This window comes from Girardinichthys multiradiatus, chromosome 12 (genome assembly GCF_021462225.1).
Source record: "Girardinichthys multiradiatus isolate DD_20200921_A chromosome 12, DD_fGirMul_XY1, whole genome shotgun sequence".
In the NCBI taxonomy this organism is placed as follows: domain Eukaryota; kingdom Metazoa; phylum Chordata; class Actinopteri; order Cyprinodontiformes; family Goodeidae; genus Girardinichthys; species Girardinichthys multiradiatus.
Window position 1 is genome coordinate 33,585,297 of NC_061805.1, and position 21,655 is coordinate 33,606,951.

The 21,655-nt window shown below is 40.1% G+C and overlaps 1 protein-coding gene across 1 annotated transcript in view; it reads right to left on the minus strand.

The window, feature by feature from the left end:
- Positions 1-2,819: 2,819 nt before the first annotated feature.
- The window catches only part of epg5 (ectopic P-granules autophagy protein 5 homolog (C. elegans)), a 36,883-nt gene continuing 18,047 nt past the window's right edge, over positions 2,820-21,655 (minus strand). The window contains exons 31-45 of the mRNA XM_047381355.1: positions 21,404-21,598; positions 21,105-21,318; positions 20,218-20,387; positions 19,892-20,099; positions 19,698-19,773; positions 13,585-13,688; positions 13,287-13,462; positions 11,417-11,641; positions 11,130-11,339; positions 8,338-8,482; positions 8,001-8,243; positions 5,375-5,588; positions 5,073-5,291; positions 4,357-4,471; positions 2,820-4,267 (exon numbers count right to left, since the gene is read on the minus strand). Of these exons, the coding sequence (XP_047237311.1) occupies positions 4,079-4,267; positions 4,357-4,471; positions 5,073-5,291; positions 5,375-5,588; positions 8,001-8,243; positions 8,338-8,482; positions 11,130-11,339; positions 11,417-11,641; positions 13,287-13,462; positions 13,585-13,688; positions 19,698-19,773; positions 19,892-20,099; positions 20,218-20,387; positions 21,105-21,318; positions 21,404-21,598 (2,703 nt within the window). The 3' untranslated portion in view covers positions 2,820-4,078. The remainder of the gene's footprint in view (positions 4,268-4,356; positions 4,472-5,072; positions 5,292-5,374; positions 5,589-8,000; positions 8,244-8,337; positions 8,483-11,129; positions 11,340-11,416; positions 11,642-13,286; positions 13,463-13,584; positions 13,689-19,697; positions 19,774-19,891; positions 20,100-20,217; positions 20,388-21,104; positions 21,319-21,403; positions 21,599-21,655) is intronic.

Consider the following 21,655-nt stretch of genomic DNA (forward strand, 5'->3'; position numbering starts at 1 on the left):
CACTAAAACAGCCTGGGAACAGTTATTCCTGACCCAACGCAGGGTTTGCATGCTGACAGAGGAATCTGCCAGACAGTCATGTGTCTGCCAAGAATCTCAGCAATGGTTCCTCTGAGAGTGTGCATATGTACACAGTGTGTGCGACACATCCTATGAGGCTAATACTTAAGAACAAGGTTTTACTTGGATACAAACTGCTTCAGAGTACTTCACCAGCAGAGCTGTGAGACGACAGAACAGACGGTGGAATAAGCAGTGAGAGACAACAGACAGTACACACCGAGGCTATTTTTGAGACGCAAGAAGAGACAAGAATGAGTGTCTGTAAGCATCTTCTACCTCCTCCTCTTCCTCTCTTCTTCCCATACCATCTCCCCTCTCACTTCAGCCATCCTGTAACCATAGAGACCACTGGAGCCTGAGCAGAGGTTTCTCTCTGGGACACGTGTTGGTGTCAAATAAGGATGGATGCTGGATGGAAGTATGCACACAAAAGCACATAGCTCCATTTAGAGACAGCCCCCTGATTTTCCTGTGAAAGCTCTCTTTTTAAATTAAGGACACATACTGTACCTCAGGAACAATAACAGCATGTGAAAGCTAGTCACATTAATGCTCGTCAGAGAAGGAAGCTGTAATGGTTGCATAGACAACAGAAAGATTTGACACTGAAAAATAAATTTTACTGTGAGCTGTAAAACGCTAAAAGAGCACTGAGGGTGGTAAAAAAGTAAAGAAAAAAACAAAGAAAATCCCCAATTTGGCTGGGACAAAGGAGTCGTCTAAGAAGTTGAACTCAGATAAAATCACCACAAAGTGTCAACAGCACACCCAGAGATGAGGGAATCTTCCTCAGGTTATCCGTGCCCATCATCCACCCAAAGAAACCCCCATATTCCCTGCTTGAGATGATCCAGACCCCGATCATAACTCTCGCTATATAAGGAATGTGTGTTTGGAGTTGTTTTGTTGTTAAACTGATTTACTTAATACACCCAGTAAAGAATTGGGATGTTCAACTGAAAATTTGTTTGCCTGATAGATCATGAGCAAAGTGATTATTTTCTGGCATTAACACCCCACCAGCCACCATTCATACTCTGGGACATGAAGGAAGGGTCAAAACACTCGCTGCTTGGCTAAATCACTTCTGCATATGCAATTCATTTTATATTGTTATGTAATTGTCAAGCATGGTGGTGGCAGCATCATGCTGTAGGGTAGCTTTCTCATAAGAACTTCAGTGCATTCTCAATGTAAAGTGTCTTCCAAAGTATCCACCTGCCTTGGCATTTTCATGTTTTGTTGCCTCACAAACTTAAAATTGATTGAGTGGTTGCCACATTTTTATTTATAGAACATGCCTACAACTTTGAAAATGTGATATTTTTTTATTGTGAAGCAAAAAAACAAACAGGACAAAATAACAGAAAACGTCAGGGTTCATGACGACTCATCCCCCCTAAAGTCAGTACGTTGTAGAGCCACCTTTTGCTGCAAATACAGCTGCAAGTCACTTTAGATAAGTCTCTATGAGCCACATCTTGCCACTGGGATTTTTGCCCATTCCTCAAGGCAGAATCGCTCCCTCGTGTTGGATGGTTTTCGCTTGTGAACAGTGATCTTCAAGTCCTACCACATATTCTCAATTGGATTGAGGTCTGGACTTTGACTAGGCCATACCAACACTTTAAGTGTTTCCCTTAAACCACTCAAGTGTTGCTTCCTGCTGCTGAAAAGCATCTCCACAGCATGATGATGCCACCCTCATGTTTCACTATGGGGATTGTGTTCATGAGGTGATGGGATGTGTTCAGTTTGCGTCATAGTGTTGTCCTTGGTGGCTGAAAAGTTAAAATTTAGTCTCATCTGACCGGAGCACCTTCCTTATGGACAGATACTCCAGTCTCTGCTATGAAACTCTGCAACTCCTTCAGTGTTACCTTTGGTCTTTGTGCTGCCTCTCTGATTTAAGATCTCCTTGCACTTAGACTGCAGACAGGTGGACATCATTTCTTTTGGACTTCTGAGTGTAATTGGTTGCACCAGAACTTTTTAGGGGCTTCACATCAAAGGCAGTGGACATATGTGCATGTTAATTTTTCAGTTTTTTCTTTTAATTCTTTCTTGAGATATATTTTTCCTCATTTTATTTAATCAACTTAAGACTATTTTGTGCAGATCCATCACATAAAATAACTTTAAATAGCATTTAAATTACAGGCTGGACTGTAAAATAGGTATAAAAACTAAGGGGTGAATACTTTTGCAATGCATTGTAGGTCGATTAACAAAGCAGAGCTACCTCCAAATTCTTCAACTTAACTTCAAATGAACAAATAAAACTTTTGAGGCTTGGACCCATGATCCAAAACACATCAAAACTGGTTGTAAAAGAGACAAAGCAGGCTTCTGGAAAGGTTTCTTCCCAGTGTCTTGAACTCTCGCCAACTGGAAATTAAGCTTAAAGCCAGGTCTGCTCTAAGAAACCAACCAATACAAATGAACTCAATGATAAAAAGGCGCGGTCAAATATCCGGCCTCTATTGTGGCAGAAACTTACTGATGGCTACAAGTGTGTTGTTTCTCTGCAACTTCCTAAGAAACAATTAACCAAATATTAATGGGGGTTTGTGTAAATATTTGAGCCTGTATGTATAAATTTGAAGATAAGAGAAAAATTCTAAACTTCTTTCCCCACTAAAAAAGAAACATCCATCCCCACGGTAAATGTATGTTAACTTTTCACGGGCACCATCTTTTCTTATTATGTCCTTGAATGACTAATTTACCGGTGATGTTTGAGCAGTTAAACATAGTAAAGTAGCAAATAATCTTTATTTTATAGGTTGTAAGCTCATTTACTCCCTTAGATGTTTTTTTCCATCAGTCACAGAAGTTTCATACCATAACAATACAGGTATTGTGTTAAAACAGCATGTTAAACATCTAAACATAGCAGTGATACATTCAATTCAGCAGTCAACTTTATTTAGTTCATTGTACAGCTTGGCTCTGAAGCTCCATCCATTCTGTGCAACCTTTCAGCAGAACATTTCTCGATCAGTGACTCATTAAAAGAAAAAAAAAGAAAAGCTTTCAACATTAACAGTCCCCATATAACACCGACATGGGTGACAGAGCAAGCTCCAGACTGCTAAAGTGCAGCTTGATTGTTCTTGAGATGGCACAGAGCAACAGGAAGGAGAGTAATAAAACATTAAAACAGTTGCTAAGATTTAAAAACGGCAGGTTTGTGAACGTCAAATTACATGAAAACACAGACGTCTTCACATCCCTCTCACTCTCTCTCTCTCTGAGAAATACCTGGAGCATGAGTTATCTGAATAACATTGTGCACACACTACTTTATAAGGAAGCCAAGGGGTTGGGTACATCGTGGTACTTGGGGGGGATGATGGATGAAACCAGGGCTTGGAGTAATGAGCAAAGAAAAAACAAAAACTTCTCTTTGGCAAATGCAGGTAGAGCACTTTTGGCTAAGGATGAACAAAACTGATGCTTCAGGATGCGTTCATTCCCAAGAGCTGAGAGATTTGAGACTGATCAACAGTAAAATACATCCATCAGGAAATAAAAACTGTGAAGCTTTCCCTGCAGGTTACCAAGTCCATTTTAAGAACTGTTAGATCTATCCTTCCAGTAATCTCTGGGGCCTTCATCTTTTTCTCTGCTGAGATTCCACATGTTGGTGTTAAACTCACACCTGCAGCCAGGCGCTGAATGCTGCTTCAATAAATATACGCCATATCCTCTCTAACTCATGAAGGATACATGCTGCTGAAAGCAAACTGATGAGGCATGAACATAGGGGACAAAAAAGTAAAGTGCTAAAATGTTAGAGATTGGGACGAATGAAAATGTTTGGATTTCTGTCTAGCTTTATAATTCGTCCTGCACAGCCCTCATTGACAGAATAACAGAGATCCTCAAGATCAGTGCCACTACTTGAAAACTTGCTCCATGTTCTTTTTGTCTCCCCAGATGTTTACTCTCGCTGTTTTAGCAGCAGGAGCCTAAAGTCCTTTACATTTTGCCTGCTTGCCAGAGTGAAAAGTCAAGGTAAACGGATGACGTGCAGATATCTGAGGTCCCAGTACAGAAGGTTGACCACCAGGGCCAGGAGGCGGGGTCCATCTTTGAAACAGTGCCCTGGGTAACGGATGAACTGGATTGCTTTATTTAAAGCCTCCTGTACCTCAGCGTACTGCTTATTGCCAGACATGGTCTCCAGCATCCCCAACATCTGCATCCACATGGGGAAAAACAAGAAATCAAAACTAATTTTAGCAAGTTATTGCAGAGCAGCATAAAAAAAGCTGTTATTGTGCATACCTGTTGTGCTTTTACAGAAAGCTGTAAGTCTGTGGTGGGTTGGAGTCGAAGCTCGCTCTCTGATGGCACCTGGATGGACAGGAATGCTGCCAGGCAGCGGACCACCACCCTGAATCTAAACAGAAATGAACAATTCATCGGCAGTGTCAAATCAGGGTTTCTGTACCTTTCTGTAAGTAAAATGTAAGACTTTTAAAGACCTTTTTAAGACCATTCTGGTTTAAATTCAAGGTCAATACAAATGATGAAAAATAGGTTAAAACCTGGTTACATAACAGCTTATTTCAAACTCGTTTGATTACCAAAGCATGTTAAATATGGCTATATCAAGATAAATTGGTGTTTTCCACATGTGAATCGAGTGCCTTTGAACCTAGGACACCTTAATATTTAGTTTTAATAAATTACTGACAACAGTGTTTTCAAGCCAGAGAAGATTTGATTTGCATGAATAAAATGTATTTATTTATTCATATTCTACATTTGTTTTTATCTAAATTTATTTAAAATACTTACAAAGGTATATATAGTATAAACGTAAATATAATTTAAGGTTAACCTAAATATAATTTAAGGTCTGGTATTAAAAATCTGGGCATATTTAAGACTTTTAAGGTCCAAAACGATTAATACTTTTTATGAACTTTTAAGACTTTGCCAAAACCGTGCAAATCAGTACAGACTAAGGTTTTTTATTTGATAATGCAACAGCTCACTTATTAGAAACAGGGGATCTCTTCCCAAGGCCTATGGCTCCAAGCAGCCCAGAGTTCAGTCTATCTTCTCCCAGCTGAAGCAGTCTGTTCTGGAGCCGCAACAGTCCCATGACGACCCCTGACACTTCAGTGTTTCCTGCCTGCGGCTGCAGCTGCTCCACAGACAGGTTCAGAGCTTTGTGCCACCAAAGGAACAGCTTAGCTTCATCACCTGGACCGCTGGGGACAGACCAGAACTTTCATATTAACATCTCTAATAGGGCTGCAGGTTACAGAGCACTTAAAATGAATTAAAGTCAAACCTGGGGAAGACCTGCATGGTCCATGTGTTAATGAGAGCCAGGATCCTCCTCTCATTGGCTGCTGTGTATTCGCTATTGAGGCGTTGCAAGATGAAGGCATAGAGCGTCAGGAAGCTGCCTCCTGATTGGCTTTCAGAGAGGAAGTCATCCATTGTGAGCTCAGGCACCTGTAGCGACACCAACACAGGGCCCCAACCTACAGACTCTTCCTCAGCTTGAACAAACATGACAAGGAAGAGATTCAGGAATTAAACTGATTAGTGATTTTGAGGGAAACCAGCTTATGTGACAGTGGGGAAGAAACAAAATCAATCCATATATATATATACACCACTCAATATTGAACTGAAAGGAGAAAGATTTTTTTCATGTTTTCTTTCAAAATAAAAATCTGAATAGTGTGGTCAGCATTTGCACTCAGCCTGCCCGAGTCAATACTTTTTAGAAGTATAAGTAAAAAGCAGCACAACATACAAAAAGCAAACAAGCTGTGACATACACAAAGTATCACTAACAGTACTATTAAATTATTTCAAATATAACAACACTTAGATGTTACAGATGCAAGATGTGACTGAAACCTCAGAAAGTTTTTATTCAAAACTATATAAAGAGATGAGAGACTTCAACCTCAACCTGAGCTGCAGATCATTCCAACATTATGGTCCAAAACAGGACAGACTCATCTTCCCTGACTGTGCGCACAAAGGGCACCTTGAACCGCAGGCCAACTGCTGGATCTGAGACTGTGTGTGTTTTTGGAGTACAGTGAACTTGAAGGAGATATATGAGGGCAATTTTCCTAAAATGGGTTTGTATATGAAAATATACCAATGCGTCATCGTAGGAGCATTAAGTGAGGTAAATCCAGCAAAGTTAAATAAAATACAATGGTAAATCCTAAACGGTGAGACTGTTATATACCTTAGAGGTTAATGGTAAATTGGGCCCAGTCGTTGGACAGGCAAATCTTTAAATGGTGTCACTGAAGTCAAACTGTGATAAAAACAAGCTGGTTACAAGTCGCTTGGGGGAAGAAATTGAAAGAAGAAAGAAGAAATGTGATGCGATGTTTAAAATTAAGATCTTTATCAAGCCAAATACCAAGATATTTACACTACCGGTCGAGAGTTTTAGAATGTCATTCTCTTTATTTAATAGTTTGCTTTACGTTTATGACTATTTACATTGTACATACACCTATGGAATGATGTAGCTAGTGAAAAATTGTAAAAGAACTTTAAATATGTTTTACATTTTATATTTCTTAAAGTAGCAACCCTTTGATGTAATGACTGGAATATTAACCTTTGCCCTTATTTCATTGAACCTCTGGGAAGTTCTTTCAAGACTGTTTGGAAAACCATTTCAGGTGACCACCTCATGAAGCTCCTGGAGAGAAAGCCAAGAGATCAAATTTGGTGAGAATCTACAATCTACATCTAGTGTTTTAATAGGAGAATGGCTGCTGCAAAGATATGGGAAAACACCATAACTTCAGTTTGCTAACATTTGGACTACATTTAACTCAAGGAGAGCATTTTGTAAGGTAATGAAATCGGTCTCAAAATTTAAGCGTACTGCATCTAAAGACGGCTGCATAATTATGGCAAGAGAAGAATTAAAGCTGATCACAGATTCGATTAATATAGAATATAAAGACCAAGGGCTCTAAAGTAGACCCTTGTCGGACCCCCTTATTCAGTGTGACTGGATCCCTCAAATCTGAGTCAAACTGAAAAAACTGAATGCGCTTTATCAAATAGCTTTTTATCAAACTAACCATGTTTGTACTAAAGCCAAGCATTTGTATAACATTGATTAGGTGAGAGGGCTCCACAGAGTCAAATGCTTTATGTCAGTAAGCAAAGCTAAACAAACATGTTTACTTTCAAGTGGTGTTTTAACATCATCTATTATATTTAAGGTTGTTGCGATTGTATTGTGTCCTGCCCTAAAGCCAGATTGAAAAGAATATTAAGAATATTGTTAGTTTTAAGTCTGTTTGACATAGAAAGACACCAATGACTCAAACACATGCTAGAACCCAACGATTGGAAATAGGTCTGTCGTTCATATCTGCGGGATTACCTGACTTAAGTAGAGGAATGACAAAGGCCTGTTTCCACAGAACTTATCTTTTTCTTCCATAAAATTGCCATGTTGAATTGCAGGCGTGCCAAGCTAACACTGCTTTAAACGTCTACACACCTTCCTTCTTGACCTGTCTGCTAGGTTTCACAGAACAGTTGCATTTATACTGAGATTAAATTACACAGTGGTGGACTATATTGACTGTTTAACTAACGTCTGAATACCACTGGGGGCACTGGAGTCTATTTAGGGGTAGTAGGGTAAAAATGCATTGCACATTTTTTAGGCTTTTGTGAAAAAAACCCCAAACAAAAAAAAGAATTTTCTTCAATTTCACAATTATGTCTTAGTTTGTGTTGATCTTTTACATAAAATGCCCGAAACATTAATTGAAATTTGTGTTTAGAATGTGAGAAAATGTGCAAAAGTTAAAGGAGAATTAATACTTTTGAGAGCGACTGTATCTTTTATGCAACACATTTATGTACAGAACTGTTTAAATGAAAAATAGGTAAAACAAACTCAAGCCTACCATGGTTGAAGTATGCTGTAATGCATGCCTCCATGATGCGCGTCATGTGTCGCACTGATGCAAGACACTGGGAGCAGGCTGTGAGCAAAGGCAGAATCGGACAGCCCCTCCCCTTCCTGTCCAGCCAGGTAATGACGTAAGCAGCCAGCGCCTCACCTGCTGACACCCCCACTCCATTGAGCAAAGTCAAGGCGTTGCTGAAAAGACCGCAGAACGCCATGTGCCTCTGCTCTAAACCCACCTCTGCAGAGGGAAAAGTGAACCCAAGGCAATGGGAAAATTTCATAAAGGTGGTTGATGCTATCAGTGCGAAAGATTGCTAGACTATACAGCTCACCTGGTGGGTTGAATGTAACAACGGTTTCCAGAAGTGTCTCTAGCTGAGCCTCCAGGCTGCTAAGATTGATCCCACCTCCTTGTTCCAGTGTCACCAGTGACTTCACAGACCATGAGACGTAGCATCCGGCCTTCAGAGTCTCCTCCTGAAGGAGAGAGGAAAACAGAGGGTCCATTTCTTCCTGATTTCAGCTGAAACAATTCTCAATTACTAAATACATCTTCACAGGATCTTGAGCTTGATAGAAATTTTATAATCTCTTTATGTTGAGAAAATGAGACCTCAAGCTTTTTTTGTCCCAACAATTTCATAACCTAATTATTTTATGATCCGGAGATCAAAAGCTCGGTTTATAGTGACAAGAGTTATACTAGGTTTTTATCTTCAGATGATTCCTCAAGTTCTTCTTTTCATGGTAGCAATTTTTTTTATCTCGAAATAATGTGATCTTGTTTGTAGTAAATAAAGGTTTTGAGAACTAAAGCTGATTTTCCTTTTGGGATAACAATTCACGCCCAGATAACATGATGAACTGGTTTTATCTGGATCATTTTGATGAAGAGATGCACCAGTCAGGCTTTTCCTGGCCAATGCCTATTTCATGTTTTTTTTTTTTGACCCACTGATTACAATTTTTGTTCAAGGATTTGGAAAATACATAGAGAAATAATGTGCAGCAGGTTCTTTGATTGAGGCAGAAGTTTTGAATTCAACAGAAAATGAAGGAATCACAAGATTATCCCTATTTATGCATCAAAGTATGTAGTATGTCCCTAACCTTTCCCTGACAAACTCAGAAAAGGTGCAACGAAAGTATATGGTGTTGGTTGATGATTTATTGGCTGAAAATCATGGAAGTTCTTACCTTTAATGCATTTAATATGACTGGTATTTGACCGATTTTACTGATCTGGGGAAAAAAACTGCCAGAGTACGCTCTCTGGCTGATTGTTTGGTGCATCTCTATTTTATATCTCACGCTTATTTTCTAGTGATAACACCTTCATTTTCTTAATACCTTGGGACCTTGAGCTTGGTTTCTTGAGATACGCGTTTAATAATCTTCTTTTATTCATACATCTAATGCTAAATTCTTGAGATAGCAGATCAGTACCAGTGACATTGATGCTTGTTAGCTGGTTCAAACTTAAATCATGGATGAATGCATTTCTGTTACAGAATTTCCAAGTGTCATGCCAGTGATCTTAAACTTAAAAACTGGATGCAAAAGAACAACCAACGTTTGCACTATAATCCCACTAATCCCACAACACTAGGTCTATTTCATGAAACAATGAGATCAATGAGATCTTGAGATTTACACTAAATTGAATCACACCAAGTAGAGCTGTACTATATTGCCAAAGCATATGTTCACCCATCCAAATAATTAAAATCAGGTGTCCCAATCACTTCCATGGCCACAGGTGTATAAAATCAAGCCCCTAGACATGTAAACGGGTCGCTCTCAGGAGCTTAGTGAATTCCACTGTGGTGTTGTGATAGGACGCCACCTGTGCTAAAAGTCCAGTCCTGAAATTACCCCGCTCCTAAATATTCCACTGTCAACTGTCAGAGGTATTTTAAGAAAGTGGAAACGACAGCAACTCAGCCACAAAGTGGTAGGCCACAAGATCTGAAGGAGCGGGGGCAGCAAATGCTGATGCACATAGCGCACGGAGGTTGCTGTCTTTCTGCAGACTCAGCTGCTACAAACCCCTAAACTTCACGTGGCCTTCAGGTTAGCTCACAAACATTGCATATAGAGCTTCATGGAATTGGTTTCCATTGTTGAGTATCTACAACCAGGCCATACATCACTAGGTGGAATGCAAAGAGTTGGATGCAGTGGTATAAAGCACGACACGACTGGATTCTAGAGAAATGGAGGCAGATTCTCTGGAGTGACGAATCACGCTTCTCCATCCGGCAATCTGATGGATGAGTTTGGGTTTGATGGTTGCCAGGAGAACGGTATTTGTCTGACTGTATTGTGCCAAAATTAAAGTTTGGTGGAGGAAGGATTATGATGTGGGGTTGTGTTTTAGGAGCTGGACTTGGTCCCTTAGTTCCAGTGAAAGGAACTCTGAATGCTTCAGCAAACCAAGAGATTTTTGGATAATTTCATGCTCCCAACTTTGTGGGAACAGTTTGGAGATGTCCTCTTCCTCTTCCAACATGACTGCACCAGTGCACAAAGCAAGGACCATAAAGACATGGATGAAAGAGTCTGGTGTGGATGAGCTTGACTGACCTGCACAGAGTCCTGACCTCAACCTGATAGAACACCTTTGGGATGAATTAGATCAGAGACTGAGAGCCAGGCCTTCTTGTCCAACATCAGTCTATGACCTCACAAATGTGCTTCTGGATGAATGGTCAGAAATTCCCATGAACACGTTACTAAACCATGTGGATAGCTCTCCCAGCAGACTTAAAGTTGTTATAGCCGCAAAGGCTGGACCAATGTCACAATGGACCCTGGGAGGTCAATTAAGATCATATGCAAGTCAAGGCAGGTGAGCGAATATTTTTGGCAATATACTGTTTCTTGAACTGGACTGTGTAATCAGTCAGAATATTACTCCACTTGTTTGAGAAATTAAATTTTAAGAAGGCTTTTATGTGTTTGAACACAGAGAAGAGTCAGATAATGCAATTATTTTAATGAGTGCTTTCATCTTTCCCATATTTATCCCAACTAAAAAATTGCAAAAAGCAAAAATCTTGCCCGGTGCTTTAAAATATCTGATGATGTTAATTAGGAAATAAAAAGCCTTATTTTGTCAGACCTGGTGAGGAGCCTCACTGGGATGTGGATGGAGCCCCGCAGCACTACGAAGTAATTTCAGGAGCAGCTGTGGGGCAGAATCAGCACTGAGCACCAGAGATGGTGGATAGTGGGTGGCTACATATTCCAGAATGCCTTGGTACGAAGACAGATCCAGTTGGTACCAGGGCAGAGAGGTGCACTGAACCAGCAGACTGAGCAGAGGGGAGTCCTGGAAGTTTAGGAGGAAAACACAAACTCAGTAAATAATAAGATCTCTGACACTGACCTGAAGACGTCTGGACTCACTTGTTTACTGAGGAGCTCATCTTCTTTGGTCAGAAACACCAGCATGTATAACACATAGACCAACATGGTGTGCAAGTCCTTCTGCATGACCACACCTGACAGAGCCGGGTATGCTGTAGCGCTGGGAGGCGTTTCTAAGTGGTTGCTTAAAACACTGATCCAGTTTACTTCACACATCAGTTCACCCATAAAAAGGAAGCAGCTCTTGGGACTTCCTCTCTCCACCTGAAGACATAAAGCTTAATGAAAATCCTCTCTGTCAAAACACACCAACAAACATGTAAGCAGTAGAGCTATGGTGGACTTTATTCAAGTAAAGATGCAAACAAATTCGGTACCATAACAAGTAAAACATCTGCAAAAAAGACTAAAATAAAGTTATTATTTATTTCAAAGTAGGGGGGGGGGAATCCTTTTTTTTTACAAAAATCTCACAATCCCTAGTTTTACTTTCCCTTTTTATAAAGAAACTTTAAACTAGCGATCTTTAATTTTCTGCTCACACAAAGTGAACAGCATGGCAAAGAGTGGGATCTTGAGATTTCACTCCAAACCACTCCAAGTCTCCAAATCACCCTTTAGATGCCATCTAAATGCACTTTTCTGTTTTCAGGTACTGATGACAGAAGAGCAGAAAAAGCCTTTTCTAACCTACCATTTCAAACATAAACATGTAGCTTGCTACACTCTGCTGGGACATTAACTGGAAATGTGAGATTTGGTCAGATGAGACTTAAACTGGACTTTATGGAAACAAACACTTTAGGTGATGTGGCAGGAAAAAAGGATGAATATATGAATCAACACTTAATTCCCTCTATTAAGAACGGTGGGGGATCTAAGATGCTGTGGGTCGTCTTTCTTCCAAATGAGGCTTGTTAAAAGTTCATGCTATCATGAACCCTTGCTATCATGCTATCAACAGCAGATCATTTTTAATAAACAAATTGGTGGACTTCACCAGTAAACTAAAAATGTGTCATCATTAGATCTTTTAACAGAATAATGATCAAAAGCCTATCCTCAAATCAACAGAGATATGATTCACCGGACACAGAATCAACTTTCTTCCATGGCCATCACAGACCCCAGAAAATCTGCCGAGTAAGCCGAAGAGAAGTGATTATAAGAGAAGACCCAGAACTAAATGGTCTAGAGATTGTGCAAAGAGCAATGGTGAAAGATCCCTCTCTATATGCTCCAACTGTGTCAAATATTAGTGAGAACCGACAACACACATCAAATGTTTTAGAAAATATGAATGCACCGATATTAGTCCACAGGTGATTTTTTTAAAAGCAACTATTTCTTATCTTCCTTCATGGAATAAAATGGTACAAAAATTAAAGATTAGATTTTCTACATTTTCCAGTGTTGCAATAAAGGATTTAAAGATCTGTTTAACTAATACATCCACATCTGTATCAATACTCTTAAATATTGAATTATTATCTAAAGCAAGATTTATGTCTAATAATCACATGGTTGCTCATTTGTAGGTTCACCTGTATTTGTAGGTTCACTTGTGTCCCCTAATATAGTAATACAAATGGCAGATACCATAAGAAGATGTGTGGAGTCATAACAGAGGGCCCAAAACAGCAAGAAGTAATTTGCATCCGTTTGAAGTTAGATTAGGTGCTGAATAATAGGGCAGTCATATTAAGTATTTACATATGTTTTATCACTGAACTTTTTTCAGCAGAAAACAGGGTCACTGGATTATTGCCTTTCTTTTGTTTAATAGCTAAATAAAGTTGGTACATTTTAGGATCTCTTGCAAATATTAGAAGATGTCTCAAAGTGTAATATTAACAAGTTCTGCTGTGCCAAGCTTATCAGCCGGCGCAGGGGTCAGACTACATCTCACATTGAAAAGATGCTCCATGAGCTTAGTGTCAGGATGCAGGTGTCTCCAGGGCAGGCTGCGGAGGTGTGTGTGGTACAGGTACAGCAGATACTCAGGTGTACGGGGGGAGGTGCAGCTCTCACAGTACTGCATTAAACAAAGCCACAGAGCACCTCTCTGACCAGGCAGCAGGCGCTCTGAAAAATGAACGGGCACAAAGACAGGGGGTAAGATTTAAGAAAATAAAAAATTAAAAGAGAAAATGTTTGGAGTTATTTAGCCAGTAGTTTCAGTTTAAAAAGACGAGTGAAAGACGTACCCCTGAATTTCTGATGAAGTGTTTCTGTGAGCTGAACGTACAGACTGACCAGACATCCTGCTGCACTTGCATCGGTCTCCAGCCAGGGGTAACACCTCGCGTTACTAGGTAATAAACATATTAAATTTGGCCTTCTCTTTATTTCTACTTTTTATTGTAGGAAGAATTTTCTCATGACAGTCATTAAGTTCACTTTTAAGCTTTAATGTTTTACATAGTATAACGTAAACAAAAAACTCTTAAAAAGTTAAAAACTCTTAAAAATTTAAAATTAGACCAATCTAAGTTTAAGAACACATTATAGTACAGCAAGGCTATTTATTTTACAAAAGCAAAGTCATATGGGAGAAACTAAGTGTGCAAAATGACTACAAAATTAACTATACAATTTTGTTTTCTCTATTTATGTTTCTAAACTATAACTAATCATTTTTGAAAACTAGTATGGTTGGGCTTATTACTTTCACAGTTTGAACTATTTTTTTTACTGTTGGTTTCACAAGAGCATCAAAACATGACTGAACGCAGATACTGTGGTGTTTCGCTGTAATTAATTACACAACTTAATGAAACTACTGTTACATTAAGTTGTGAGACCAGTGCTTGTGTTTGTGAGGTTCTAACTGTATGCAGTGATAGATACCATTACCAAAAAAACTGATACATTTTAAAAAAACTCTTTATCATCACTTTTCCTTTTATCACATTATGGTTGAGGTGCAAACACACCCTCCATTTCTGCTACCTGTCTGACCCCTTCTCTTTTCCAATGGTTATAATCAGTCTGACAGAGAGAGGTACCCCAATCCTTGTGGTTTTTAGTATAACAATGACCATCAGTGGGACCCTTTGTGAGGTGCCTTGAGACGACATTGTTGTAAATAAGCGCCGTTTAACTAAATAATCTGAACTTAAACTATCTGTCTAGTTATGTTGCTATAGACTTAGGCTGCTGGAGGACATAATGACCACTTTCACCCTCTTTGCTACATTCTCATACTACTCTCCAATTTTGCATTATTTGCTGTTATTTCAGTTTTTAACCTTGTTCTCTCTTTTCTCTTCCTAGAAGCTACACCTGGCCTGACTCTGTGTCTACCTGTGACACCTTTCTGGAGAGGGGAATCGTCCGAGCTTCTGCTGGCAACAACTTAATGCTCACCCTCTATTGATGATCCACATAGCCCTGTCTTTAAGTGTTTAACCCTTTCTCTCTCCTAGACATGGCAATTGACTGAGCTTTACTGTGACTAATTCTATGTGCTCTCTTTCAGACTCTAACCTTGAAAACTGGATCAGAGTTTATCTGTTCTTTCTTTCTAGGTGAAACGACTAAAGGAGCTACATCCATTAACATTTACTTTTCCTCCCCATAGAAAGGACTCCTGGATCAGTGCTTCTTTGTTCTCTTTGTGTCTCTGCTCTGTTCTCTCAAACCCCCATTCGGTCGTGGCAGATGGCCGCTCACACTGAGCCTGTTTCTGGTGGAGGTTTCTTCCTGTTAAAAGGGAGTTTTTCCTCTCCACTGTCACTACATGATCATCCAGGAGGAGTGAATGCTGCAAGTCACTGACTGGATGCAATCTGCTGGGTTTCCTTAGACAGAAAAACCTTTTATCCAATTTGAATAAAAAGCTAACTCCGACTGCACTGTTCAATGGTTAGGATTAATTGGAATGTATGTACCTGACTGTTGTGAAGTGCCTTGAGACGACATGTGTTGTGAATTGGTGCTATATAAATAAAACTGAATTGAATTGAAATAGAAAGTAAACAGTGTGATAAAATTTTAGGCTCATATCACTCTTCTCTAATACTTTTTTTTATGGGAGAGCCAACACCTACAAGGCGTGGAGACCTTGTAACTGCAAAACAAGCCCCAATCATGACCCCTCTACCACTTTGCTCGACAGCTGGAGTCAGCTGTTTATGTTTATTTGTTTTGTTTATACTGCTTTAAACATGGTGCTGTGCATCATGCTCCAATATCGGCAATATGGCTGAAGAAACTGGTGAAATCATGCAGTGAGCATTTTTGTTGACGAATACTGCTATGATGAAATCAGCTACAATAAGTTTGCATTTTCCTCGCTCCTGTCTTTCTCATTAACTCGGGCATCTATTGCAGGGGCACTCCATCAAACTGGCTGCGTATCATATGAGTCTGCAAAGTGTGAATTCACGAACATTAATATTGCAATTATGGTATATTTGTGCACAGCCACTTTATTTATAGATATTTGAAAAGCTTACTGCTTATACGAGCAATTTTAAAGAGAAATCCTTCATTTACTTATTTTTGAAAAGGTAAAAGAGGAATGTCTTGGGCACACTTAGTACACAGAAATATAAACCTAGAAGTCAATTCCATGCTTTTCTAAGATAGTTTATGAAGCCTGAGAAAAGTTTTTCGGTCAAAAACTGGGTTTTAATTTTTATTTCATTTTATGAATATATATTTGTAAAAAGCGTGCAGTTTATTTGCAGTTTATTTCATATGTCCAAGGTCCATTTCTTCAAAGGTCTTTAAATCTGTTCAGCAACAACTTTGCAAATGTAAATCATGCAGCAAAGTTCTCATGTATAGTCATGAACCTCAGAAATGTGTAATTTATTTTAATATCTGAGACCTGGAAAGAGGGATGGATTTTTCATGTACAGTACAGACCAAAAGTTTGGGCAAACCTTCTCATTCAAAGAGTTTTCTTTATTTTCATGACTATGAATATTGTAGCTTCACACTGAAGGCATCAAAACTATGAATTAACACATGTGGAATTATATACTGAACAAAAAAGTGTGAAACAACTGAAAATATGTCTTATATTCTAGGTTCTTCAAAGTAGCCACTTTTTGCTTTGATTACTGCTCCGCACACTCTTGGCATTCTGTTGATGAGCTTCAAGAGGTAGTCACCTGAAATGGTTTTCACTTCACAGGTGTGCCCTGTCAGGTTTAATAAGTGGGATTTCAAGCCTTATAAATGGGGTTGGGACCATCAGTAGTGTTGTGTCAGAGGGGGATACAGTACACAGCTGATAGTCCTACTGAATAGATTGTTAGAATTTGTATTATGGCAAGAAAAAAGGAGCTGAGTAAAGAGAAATTAATGGCCATCATTACTTTAAGAAATGAAGGTCAGTCAGTCCGAACAATTGGGAAAACTTTGAAAGTGTCCCCAAGTGCAGTCGCAAAAACCATCAAGCGCTACAAAGACACTGGCTCACATGAGGACCGCCCCAGGAAAGGAAGACCAAGAGTCACCTCTGCTGCGGACAATAAGTTCATCCGAGTCACAAGCCTCAGAAATGGCTGGTCAACAGCAGCTCAGATTAGAGAACAGGTCAATGCCACACAGAGTTCTAGCAGCAGACACATCTCTAGAACAACTGTTAAGAGGAGACTGTGTGAATCAGGCCTTCATGGTAAAATAGCTGCTAGGAAACCACTGCTGAGGACAGGCAACAAGCAGAAGAGACTTGTTTGGGCTAAAGAACACAAGGAATGGACATTAGACCAGTGGAAATCTGTGCTTTGGTCAGATGAGTCCAAGTTTGAGATCTTTGGTTCCAACCACCGTGTCTTTGTGCGGCGCAGAAGAGGTGAACGGATGGACTCTACATGCCTGGTTCCCACCGTGAAGCATGGAGGAGGAGGTGTGATGGTGTGGGGGTGCTTTGCTGGTGACACTGTTGAGGATTTATTCAAAATTGAAGGCATACTGAACCAGCATGACTACCACAGCATCTTGCAGCGGCATGCTATTCCATCTGGTTTGTGTTTAGTTGGACCATCATTTACAGGTCCTTCTCAAAATATTAGCATATTGTGATAAAGTTAATTATTTTCCATAATGTCATGATGAAAATTTAACATTCATATCTTTTAGATTCATTGCACACTAACTGAAATATTTCAGGTCTTTTATTGTCTTAATACGGATGATTTTGGCATACAGCTCATGAAAACCCAAAATTCCTATCTCACAAAATTAGCATATTTCATCCGACCAATAAAAGAAAAGTGTTTTTAATACAAAAAACGTCAACCTTCAAATAATCATGTACAGTTATGCACTCAATACTTGGTCGGGAATTCTTTTGCAGAAATGACTGCTTCAATGCGGCGTGGCATGGAGGCAATCAGCCTGTGGCACTGCTGAGGTCTTATGGAGGCCCAGGATGCTTCGATAGCGGCCTTTAGCTCATCCAGAGTGTTGGGTCTTGAGTCTCTCAACGTTCTCTTCACAATATCCCACAGATTCTCTATGGGGTTCAGGTCAGGAGAGTTGGCAGGCCAATTGAGCACAGTGATACCATGGTCAGTAAACCATTTACCAGTGATTTTGGCACTGTGAGCAGGTGCCAGGTCGTGCTGAAAAATGAAATCTTCATCTCCATAAAGCTTTTCAGCAGATGGAAGCATGAAGTGCTCCAAAATCTCCTGATAGCTAGCTGCATTGACCCTGCCCTTGATAAAACACAGTGGACCAACACCAGCAGCTGACACGGCACCCAAGACCATCACTGACTGTGGGTACTTGACACTGGACTTCTGGCATTTTGGCATTTCCTTCTCCCCAGTCTTCCTCCAGACTCTGGCACCTTGATTTCCGAATGACATGCAGAATTTGCTTTCATCCGAAAAAAGTACTTTGGACCACTGAGCAACAGTCCAGTGCTGCTTCTCTGTAGCCCAAGTCAGGCGCTTCTGCCGCTGTTTCTGGTTCAAAAGTGGCTTGACCTGGGGAATGCGGCACCTGTAGCCCATTTCCTGCACACACCTGTGCACGGTGGCTCTGGATGTTTCTACTCCAGACTCAGTCCACTGCTTCCGCAGGTCCCCCAAGGTCTGGAATCGGCCCTTCTCCCCAATCTTCCTCAGGGTCCGGTCACCTCTTCTCGTTGTGCAGCGTTTTCTGCCACACTTTTTCCTTCCCACAGACTTCCCACTGAGGTGCCTTGATACAGCACTCTGGGAACAGCCTATTTGTTCAGAAATTTCTTTCTGTGTCTTACCCTCTTGCTTGATGGTGTCAATAGTGGCCTTCTGGACAGCAGTCAGGTCGGCAGTCTTACCCATGATTGGGGTTTTGAGTGATGAACCAGGCTGGGAGTTTTAAAGGCCTCAGGAATCTTTTGCAGGTGTTTAGAGTTAACTCGTTGATTCAGATGATTAGGTTCATAGCTCGTTTAGAGAACCTTTTAATGATATGCTAATTTTGTGAGATAGGAATTTTGGGTTTTCATGAGCTGTATGCCAAAATCATCCGTATTAAGACAATAAAAGACCTGAAATATTTCAGTTAGTGTGCAATGAATCTAAAATATATGAATGTTAAATTTTCATCATGACATTATGGAAAATAATGAACTTTTTCACAATATGCTAATATTTTGAGAAGGACCTGTATTTTTCAACAGGACAATGACCCCAAACACACCTCCAGGCTGTGTAAGGGCTATTTGACCAAGAAGGAGAGTGATGGGGTGCTGCGCCAGATGACCTGGCCTCCACAGTCACTGGACCTGAACCCAATCGAGATGGTTTGGGGTGAGCTGGACTGCAAAGTGAAGGCAAAAGGGCCAACAAGTGATAAGCATCTCTGGAAACTCCTTCAAGACTGTTGGAAAACCATTTCAGGTGACTACCTCTTGAAGCTCATCAACAGAATACCAAGAGTGTGCGGAGCAGTAATCAAAGCAAAAGGTGGCTACTTTGAAGAACCTAGAATATAAGACATATTTTCAGTTGTTTCACACTTTTTTGTTCAGTATATAATTCCACATGTGTTAATTCATAGTTTTGATGCCTTCAGTGTGAAGCTACAATATTCATAGTTATGAAAATAAAGAAAACTCTTTGAATGAGAAGGTGTGTCCAAACTTTTGGTCTGTACTGTATGCTGATATGTAAAAGTTTAGAATCAGGAGATCTACTTACCTCTTACCTCCACTAGATGTTCGATACATAACGTATAACTAATGCACTACAGATTCAAAGAATAGGACTGTAAAGTGTTCATGTTTTGTTGTCTCTGCAGCCTGTCCGGTTTCACACAAAGCTCACCTCTTCTTAAAGCAACATAAGAGCAGATGTTGTAACACACTTACCCTCCATCAGTCGTGTCCAGAGGAAAGATCCACGGCTTAAACAACTTCACAAGCTTACTGTGCAAATCCTGCAGGGCTGTGGGAGGAATGACACATTTTACTTTCATAATTACAGAAAACAGGATCTGTAAACAACTAAAAGATTGTGTACTGTTCTCTCTCTCTAGTGACATTACAGTATTTTACATGTTTACCTTTGATTACTTTGCTGCCGCCTACTGGCTCTCTGGTGCAGCTGCTGACCTGTGTGTTTATAAGGCAACCTATCAGATGTTCCCAGAAGGTAACAACCTCGCTCATGTAGGGAACCCAGGCAGAGTAGAGGCCAAAGCTGCGGAGGTCGGCCTTACTGAGGCGACTTCGCAAAAAGTAGTCACTCAGCCAGTTGACTGTCTCCTCCATCTTTTGGCAACCAGAAGATTATTACAAAATTTGGGGATTGAACCGGAAGCAATTTGACATCTAAAACATATTTTCCAGTGAAAAGGAAAGTTTAAATAAAACCACCGACATGAGTTACCTGCTGAGGAGAGAGGCTAATGGGGGATCTATGAGGAGAAGCTGGGGCTCCGACTGCAGAGCTGAACGACTGTTCAGGTTTGCTCTTAGTGCTGCGGGATGGAGGTAAGCAGCCCAGCACTCGCAGCGTCACTTTCCAGCACTCTGGACTCAGCAGCTGGTCTGCAGAACCTGATGAAATTGTGATATGCTTTTACTAAAGAAACTACACATCAAACACTGACATAAAAGATAATGAAGGCTGCAGCTATTCAATTCATCTTCATGATTTTATCCAAAGACAAACACTTGAACAGTCTGACTCCTCAGAATGATTCAAACTCCGTCTTATTTATCAGTTTAATCTTTTAGTTGGTAAGAAAATGAGTGGGAGGCATAATTTCAGTGGGATAAATACAGGTTTCTGCATGGAAGGAAGGAAGACTAATGGATTGGTAATATCAAACATCACAAACAAGAAATGAATACAGGTTGTCTGTGAAGATAAACTGACATTTACATGCATTTTCAGGCTGGCTTTTCTTTTAAATTACATACAGAACCCACACCCTTTCAGACTTGTATTTATGGAAGGCATTTGAAAATGATGCATTCTTTTTTCTCCACCAATGAGGCAAAACTTTGTGGTGATTTATCACGTAAAATCCCAATAAAACACACTAACGTTTGTGTTTGTAATGCAAAAAACTTGAAGTTTTCATGCTTTTGCAAAGCACTGTAAACCCTAACAAATTACATATTGGAAATAGAAACTAATCATGTTCTGCATCTGAACAACTGCGCTATGCTTTATATAAGTACAAAAGATTTATTTTGCATGGGGACAAGCATGCAAATATAACTAAATAAAACCAAACTAAATCAATTTATGGGTTTAATGAAACTTACTGGTCATTAGCAGACGCAGACAGTCACTGTAATGGTCGGGAAAATGGTGGCGTAAAAGCAAGGTCCAGTGTTTGGCAAAGAGGTGCAAAGGCGTGAGAAGTTCTGGCTCAGGGTCTCGGCCGCAGACACACAGAGCTCCGTGGACAAGCTCCAGCAAACGAGTCCTCTCCGAAAACACAGGATGAGCCTCGTTTAACCAGTGGGACAAGTCGAACTACAGGAGAGGATGGATGAGCTGAAGTGTTGTATATATGTAGTCCATTTCTCATGTTTTTCTATGCCTACGTATGTGAGCAAACCTTAGTGAGTAGCATGAAAATGACATCAGCAGTGTCGAGGTGAAGGGACGTCACCACGTCTTGGTAGAGGAAGACAAACTGATCAGGGGCTGCGTTTGGAGTGAAGAAAGGGGAAATGAGGGGACAAAGGAGCCTCTGCTCGAGGATGGTTTTCAGGACACGACCACACTCTTTTGCATTGCCCTGGATAAAAACCTGCACATCAAAATTACAATTTAAACTCATAAGGAAATTTCAGGAGGAAAGTTAACA